We start from the raw sequence: 8,439 nt of genomic DNA, 5'->3' as shown, positions 1-8,439 counted from the left end.
TGCTAAATTAGTGTCAGTTTTCAGTACGTCGTAAACGAAACAATACTTATATGCATGTTACAAATCAGCGTTCTCTCCGTGCAAGCCAAGCCTTGATTTAATGATAAAAAAGAGCGATGTATAAAAGTATTTCTCATTGCGTTTTACTACAGAACTGCCCAACACGGTCCTTTATTTTGACTTTTGGTTTCACCAAATATCCGAGGTTGCGCATAATCGACGAATTAGGCTTCACAGACAAACGGATTAACACCTGCTTAATTCGAATACCACGCCTGTAGCGTACCTGCGCCGACAAACTTAGGAGCGAGCAGTCCCTTCCCTCCCTCCCTCGTCCACCCCCCGCTCCCTTTACAGCCCTCCCCCGGCCGAGTTTGTATCGCTCGTCGCAGTATGAGGATTCGTGTGCCCAGAATGACGTCGCTAGGCAAGTCTGCCGGACTCCTAGGCTGTTTTTAATCAGTCCCCGGCTCGGGGAGCTAGGAAATCAGAAATCCGCGGCAATGTTGACCTAAAGCAAAAACATCCATCTTAATTGTCGATTTAAATCGGGCTGTCGAAAGAGCGCTTTTGCTGTTGAGGATCACGCTGAGATACGCAGCTTCGTACTTCTGCGCTTTAAAGCTGTCAGACCTGAAACTAGTGGATGTATGGGGAGAGTAAATAGCAATCAGCACACTGGGAATATTGTTAGGAAGAAATACTTATGAGTTTATTATACATTTGTGTTTGGATTATTGCTGCCCGGCAACACGGCCACCTGACTAAATTGGATGTCGTAATTAAGGTAAGGACGGAAAACGTTGTCTTTACGTTAAAAATACTTGTGGAAATTCTTAATGAGTTCTTGATTGTTTTTATTTTTTGAAAAGTGTTTTCCTATTATGAAGAATATTAACTTTGAACCGTCCGAAAACGTTGAAACTATATAGGCTTAAATATTAATTTTCTGATAATAAATAGGCAGCATACCGACCAATAATAAAACTAGGTATGGCAATATATTTTAATGGCAGCTACAAACCCGTTAATAATACATTTTAATAATAGCATGATACAACGGTTTGTTGACAGTTGCGAGAAAGATATTAACAATCATGTAAGCTTCACTGTGAATGACCTGTCTACATTTCAGTGTTTCTCTTTGTGAATGTAGCCTAGTGTTTTTTTATTACAATATTTCCCCCCTGCTGGACATTATTAAATCATAGCAATTTCACTTCGTCATTAAGAGAAGTAAGCTAACAGTTCCACAGAGCTTAACTGTCAACATAAGATGTAGCATCAATTACTTTTCTCTCGGCAAATAATTTCCCCGTGAACCGTAAAAAACTGTTTTTCATGCATATGTTCACAATATTATCCCGCTGTAATTTATACGTTGCCATTATGAGGTTAGTCTGGTAGTATTGCGTAGTCCGTGCTTTTGGTTTTTCAAGTTCTGTATTAAAAACTAAATGCGAATCAAATATTATTTAATGTGCTTGATTCTGCAATTACGAGTTGAAGTTCTGCAGACCGGCTGCAAATATCATACACGTCGAGGTGTATTGCAGCGTTGTTTGGGCTTTAGTTTGATACATATGTTGTAGTACAAGAAAGACACGAAACAAACACTTAAACCTCAGTTTAAATAACTCTTACTTGAGAAGAATGATTTTCGTCATCTTTAATTTAACTTTTAATACTTTCACCGTACGCTTTAATTAGATTCGCCGGTTTTTATAAAGTTATAACTTTATCTCTCCGCGATGTTGCTTAGGGTTTTTTAGAATGTCTCGATTATGTCGCAGTAATGTTGTGCCTGTGATAAAAATGGATTGACAGATTAATCGAGCCAATCCGTATGCGGTATGATGAAGCATTGTCTTGCTCGTCCAATAGTCACCAATGAAAGGCGGACCCACAGGATAACGTGGCCGAAACCCACGTGATACCTTTAAAGCTGTACTGTCATTTTGTCTCGAGTTTATGTAATGACAACAAACGCAAGTGAACTCGTGTAGCTTAAGCGTGTATTCCCCAAAGGTGATATTGAAATCGACGTAACGAAATGATAGCCCCCATGAGCTTCCATTTCCAGCATCCGGAGTTGACTTTCATTGCAGTTTTATCTGAAATATTGTGATGTCGCAGATTACGCCGTTTTGAAACGCAGCCTTTCGACATCCACAATTTCCCCGTAACGCCTGTAATTCACTGAACGAGAAGGAAACTGTTAGTAAGAAGATTGATAACAACGACTCATCCAAAGCGAACAGATTGCAGGAAAAGTCAGACAACCGGGGTCGGTGATAAGCCCCGTTAACGTGCTAGCTCTTTTGCGTTGATCGCTCCACGCCGTCCCGCCCATCAGATACTTTAAATATGGAAGCGCACAAGCAAGGAGGCACTGGCGAAAAGTTTTACTATATGAAGTCCGTCGTAAAAATTTCAAACTATAGCGTTTTAATACAGTTTTTTGCCTGTGTTTTGATGGAACGTGTCACACAAATTTTAGCCTAGATGTATAATTTTTTAAATATTACACAGCTTCTGGGGGCAGATCATGTGGTTTCTAAGCGTATTTATCATACATACAAACAAACAAACAAACTGAAACCTAGTTTACTTTGGTAATGCGGGAATATAATTTTCGAACTAACATGAAAGCATTTTGATAAAAGCAGGGAAGGATGTTTTTAATTTTTTTTTATTTTTTTTAAATTATCGCAAAATAAACACAGACTTGTAATGCTTAGACAACTTTATAATTAAGTCGGAATGTGTTAAGCAAGGTATATTTAACTCATCTTTCACTAATTGGGAAGAAACGGCTTTACTGCATATTATAGCCTTTTTTATTGCAGAAACATTAGTGTTTTAAAAATATGCAGAATTCACAATGTATTATCAAGATTAAATTTAGTTTTTCTTTGTTTGTTCCTTCTGTCAGGTATGTTAATGATCAAGTTATGGAGACCAAAAGATATCACAGCTTGTTTGAGGGACCGGAAGCCCAGTGTAGGTGGGTCCAGGGGCCTAATGAGGCAGACTACTGTGATGCAGCAAAGCGAGGATTTCAGGCCAGGACTGGTGCTCTGATGGACCCCGCAAATGCCAGCCGCCCTTCTGCCCCAGAACTTGGTTTTAAAGAGGGCGGTAGGGACAAGATGGACCATTCTGTGCTCTGCCCCAGCCAGAATCAGCAGTTTGTCTTTCCGAGCTTCAGCGGTTCTGCTGCAGGCACAAAACTGGAAATGGACTCGAAGGAGCTCTCCAAAACGGTGGCGGAGTCCATGGGATTGTACATGAATGCAGCGAGGGAAGTTGACTATGGCATAGCCCAGCAGCCATCCCAAACGGGCCACTGCAGCCCCAGTAGCCTCTGTCCGGCTGTCGGGCAACACCATGAAAACAACCTGGACCTGTCGACGAAGAGTCCAAAGCTGAAATCTCCACCTTCGTCTTATCACGGTGCGCCCCATCCGGCAAATGTCCTGTCGGTGGATTGTGCTTCTGGCACCTTACCGGGCTCTGGTGCCCTGTCCGGAACGCTTAGCGGGAGTCCAGCGAACTCCAACAACTCGGCAGCCAGTCCGGCCAGTAACGCCATGGTATCATCAACCACCAGCCCCACTTATTTTGGCAGCACCTGCCCCACTCTCAGCAGCCCAGTCAGCCAGTCAGGAGCCACCCCAGGCCTTGCCGCCATTCATCCCCGAAACCCTACTGCCTGTAGCCCAGCTAACACAGCTAGCATGGGGTCCCCCCACTCAAGCCCACCCAACATTATGCGATCTCCGATCTCCAGTCCTCAAAGCATGAGCAGCGTGAAGTCACCACTCTCATGTGGGGCTACCGTGAGGTCATCTGTATCCAGCCCAGCCGGCAACAACACTGCCAGCAGTAACATGAGAGCATCGCTTTCCAGTCCTGGGAGCATTGGCGCCATGGCTCTGTCGAGTCCTCGGAACTTGCCGGGTTTTCCCGTCTCCAGCCCTGCTGGTGGACTGGGCCTCGTGCAGAGTGACATCCATAGCCCAGTGGAGAGAGACCAAGACCTGAAAGGTTTCGAGTTCCCGAAGGTTGAGTGTGTCGAAGAGGAACTATACAATGTTGGCCTGGACCAGATGGACATGGTGAAGTTCATAAAGAATGAGCCAGACACCAACTTCAGAAGCATGTGTCTGGGTGGCAGTAAGGGGAGCACGACCAACTCCACGTTCCCCATACAGGTTAAAACTGAGCCAAACAAAGAGATGACGTGTTTGAATCCTCATTACCACAACCAGGAGTCGTCTTTAAACCTTTATACTACAACAGAGACCACTTACTTATCCTTGAGAGACAATATGGATGAATATAGTCTTTCTGGAATATTAGGACCTCCCGTCTCTTCGCTGAATGGCAACTATGAGCCTGGTGTTTTTCCAAATAGTGTGTTGCCGAAAGCGATTAAGCAGGAGTGTAACGATGGCAGCTACTACCAGGATGGCAATACCATTCAGACGCCGGCTGTTGTTGGAGTTAATTCGGGTGGACATTCATTTCATTATCAGATCGGAGCACAAGGAACAATGTCTTTTTCACGGCATGACATCAGGGACCAGACAAACCCCTTGCTAAATTTAATTTCCCCCGTAACGGCGTTAATGGAGACCTGGAAGGCCCGACGTGGCCTGTCACAGAACTCTCTGTCCTCCAGAGGAGAAGGTTACCCTGGCCAGGGGTGCATCACGGAAAACATGTCGAGGTAAGGCAGGGGAGAGATGGGAGGCTGTCTCTCTTACGGCAGAATGCAGGAATCTGAATGAGGAATGCGGTTCCTCGAATTAGCAGTGGAAAAAGTGGAATTAAGTGTGAAGTCCTTGTAGCAAAAGTCTTCAAAAGTAAATGATCCAATATATTAATTGACTGAAACTTTGGCATATTCAGCCATATTTAAATTCTGATGGAATGGTACAGGAATGTGTAACCATTTTTTTTCCCCAAGATTCACCACTTTTTCTAGACTTGCCAAAAGTTGCTTTAATTGAGTCTGCTATTGTGCTTGCATGGAAATAGTGTTATCAGCATGAAGACAGATGGTGGCCTAATGAGGTAATGCAGATTAAGAGGCGACGTCACCTGTCTTTGTGAAATGGGTAGAAACGGCAAAACGATGTGAATGCTGGAGCGGTGGACAGCTCTTTTAGACTTTTATTATATTTGCCAAAGACGAGCATGTTATATGAAAGTCAGTCGATCGGTTCCAGAAATTTAATTTTGCATAGTGCCGCAAGGTGATATAGTTAGAGGGGCCCTCTCACAATCAGGAAGTGATTGCTGGAATTAAATTTAGTTTTTCCCACATATGAGGAAGGAGAAGTTAGTGGAGGGTGAAGCTCTGTGCAGAGCCCACATCAGAAGTGAGGGTAATTAAAGCACGGAAGAGTGACATGCGTGTCTTTTCATGGCCATCCCATCCCTGCTTGAAATGGCTGATGACATCGGGTGCAGTGAATTTTAGAACGGCTTCTTAGGTCTGTATTAATAAAAGGAGGCAAATTAACAGAATAAAAGCTTTTGTTTCGTGGACGTCTTCCGTCGTTTCTGACAGATGAGTCACGGCCCCATTGGCTGACGGTTCTTTGTGTTCTCGATGACAGAGGGATGAAAAACCGCGTGAACACGTACTGTAGGTGTTTGTGTCAGTCTGCTGGCAGGCCTTGAATATGGAATTATCAGATTTTAAATTCCACTGGAAGCAAGTCGCCTGCAGGGCAGCTGAGCACGGGGCTTGTCGGAATCGGGAAACGGCAACTGTGTCTTTATTGTGTGAGGTTTGGACGGTGTCGTCCGCACCTGAACACTTTAGGCAAACAGAGCTCATTGTGGTCTACCAGGAAGGAACGTTGTGCCGCTTATCTGGAAACCATGTGTGTACAGAGCAGATTGATGATAATTATCATTTCCAAAAAAGAGCTTGCGGGGCCTGTAATGTAAATAATTCTTTGTGAGGTTAAGGAGCAAAAAGCTTAGATCTAGTATTGATGACCCATTGCCTACATTTGTCTTCAGCCAGATCATGTGAAAAATAAAGCTGTGGAATCAAGCCAGGCAGGCTGTACAGAACGCTAAGCTATAATGCTACTGTTTCTCTGGTGGCACACAGACGAACCCCTGGCATAATGCAGAGCACAGGGTAGCGTATAGCAAAGGAAACCACAGGACCCCCGCATGTTTACCATATCAACCTAACTTCCCTTACTATATACTGGTCTTCACCTTGACATTCAGCATTTTCACTGACACTTTCCATGTGGAAAACAAGGTTTATTATCTCGCTTGTTAATATTACAGCTTTAAGCTATGAACCACTGACCTTCACATTGCTCTATGGCCCTAACCTTAGTGTCCCTGAGACACATTTGCTGATATCATCTGAATGGTCAAAAGCCCAGTAATATGGCTGTCTTGAAATAATGAATGAGTGTCGACATTCATGTACCCCAGTCTACATGAGAGAGAGTTTGTGTATATTGGTGAACACATGAAAGACCAGAGAAAATCATTGTTGTCTCTCCGTAACCGAAAAGCTATTGATAAGTTAAGTATTTATTTGAAAGGAATGTGATCCTGCTGGTTTTTTTTTTTGGAATGGCGTCATGTTGCTATTCCTGTATTGGCAAGTCGTCAGTCCAAACGGTTGTGGTTCAGTAAATGATTTATTCCCCCCCCCCGCCCCCCCCTAGTTACTGCAACTACATCTGCAATTGTACACGGCCCCATTCAAAATTCCATTGTCAGTCTACATGCATGAGCTTAAACTGGGCGTATAAGTTTAAGCTGAGTACGGTAATCATGATTCAAGCTTTTTCCAGTTTAAAGGTGAAAAAGGTGCATGAAGCAGTACTGTCATGTTCAGCAGAAACCAAATTCTCACTCTATTAAGGATCTGTATATAATTTAATTACTTTTTCCCTTGTTATGAGGTCCTTGATGAAAATCAAAAATTAAACTTGACTAAAAGTCAAGGAAGTTCATTCATCCATGAATTTTCCCGTCACCTATTCTGTTCAGAGTCAAATTGATGCTTCAGGCTTATCCCAGGCACAAGGTGGAGGTACACCCAGGACAGGATACCAGTACCCAAGGAAGTATTTGAGACAGATTTTCCCATAAATGCCCAACCCAGCAGCATTACTCCAGGGCTTGAACCACCAAACTTCTGGCTCATGTGTCGTACTTCCTCTTTAGTTCTTGTTTCTGTTCCATAGATGAGAGTATTTCCATCTGCATCATGTTGGATGGTAGTTTTGCACTTGCAAGCACAATTCATATTTTGTTGGTAACATCGGAAGTGTTTCTACTGGGTTGGACTGAAAGGTAAATGGAAAATTGGGCAAAATACCTTATTGACACCTCAAAGCCCACCCAGAGAAAGGATGCTGTTTCCGTCACAGCCAGTGAGTATTGTTCTTTCTGCTCGACTTTATGTCAAGACAGGATGACAGCCGGAAGTGCTGTGTGTCAGTTCATTGCCAGCCCTCATTGGTTGCTATTGTGCCCCCTTTTACACCTCTTCAACCTCATTGGTTGACAGGTTGCCTTGGCACCCTCCCCCTTTTCACTAGCTGCCAGCATCTACTTGGGCACAACGTGCTGCCCGCCCAGCCGGCCGTTCGCCGCCGGCGGAGCTATTGATTCACGCACTGTTTGACTTTTAAATGGTCCGGTGGCGATTCTCCGAAAGCTCGATGCATTGTGTGAGAGCCAAGAAAGAAAAGTAAAAGGGCTTTTGGGGGTATGAGACCCAGTGTGGTTGCAGGAAGGGGGGGGGGAGAGACCAGTGCCGTATTGATGCGGGAGGCAGTGAATGGGCTGAAGCTTTAATTAAAAGTGTCTGTATACTTTTTGATCCTGGGGCCCAGGAATGGGCTAATGTTTTTAATCAAGAGCGCTGAACTGAGTGTGGATCACACAAGGCGATCTGGCCGCTGTGCAAATGCTTCTTAAAGTTGATTTCTATGCAAAGACGTAGTCAGCTCCCCCCCATGAAGGTGAAACAGGTGGCTAAGAGCGTGCAGCGTAACACCCAACACATTGGGGGATGGGGACTTGCCTCCCCCCGGCGCCGTTAATCATGCCCTACGCAGCATACGGCCTGCTTACGCTGGCAGGACACGAAGATGTGGCCAATTACATATTGATTGAACGTATCCTGTGGGGAAAAGGCGCTTGGCTCTTTGTGTTTCCACAGACCAGATAATTTAATTAGTGTCTACAGTTAATTTAAGTGGTGATAAATGGAGGGGGAAGGAAAAAAAAACACAGCCAATGGTAAATTCTGCGTTCGTTGTGTGAATTTTTGGTGAAACATGTCAAGTGAATGTGGCTAAACCTGTTTTGAATCAGGATCTTTTGCTGGGGGGGGAGGGGGGCACACAGTTTATCTTGTTTAGGCTTGTGTGATGT

The 8,439-nt window shown here is 44.2% G+C and overlaps 1 protein-coding gene across 2 annotated transcripts in view; it reads left to right on the top strand.

Annotated features, from left to right (window-relative positions):
• The first annotated feature begins 371 nt into the window (after positions 1–371).
• The window catches only part of nr3c2 (nuclear receptor subfamily 3, group C, member 2), a 62,404-nt gene continuing 54,336 nt past the window's right edge, over positions 372–8,439 (top strand). Inside the window, exons 1-2 of one of the 2 annotated variants that reach the window (XM_048999887.1) lie at positions 372–787; positions 2,936–4,735. In XM_048999887.1, the coding sequence (XP_048855844.1) occupies positions 2,955–4,735 (1,781 nt within the window). In that variant the 5' untranslated portion in view covers positions 372–787; positions 2,936–2,954. The remainder of the gene's footprint in view (positions 788–2,935; positions 4,736–8,439) is intronic. The other variant, XM_048999888.1, reaches the window with a different exon arrangement.

The sequence above is a fragment of the Brienomyrus brachyistius genome, unplaced genomic scaffold (genome assembly GCF_023856365.1).
Source record: "Brienomyrus brachyistius isolate T26 unplaced genomic scaffold, BBRACH_0.4 scaffold47, whole genome shotgun sequence".
Classification (NCBI taxonomy): Eukaryota; Metazoa; Chordata; class Actinopteri; order Osteoglossiformes; family Mormyridae; genus Brienomyrus; species Brienomyrus brachyistius.
The sequence above is the reverse complement of the archived record's forward strand: the minus strand, read 5'-3'. Positions and strand labels throughout refer to the sequence as shown.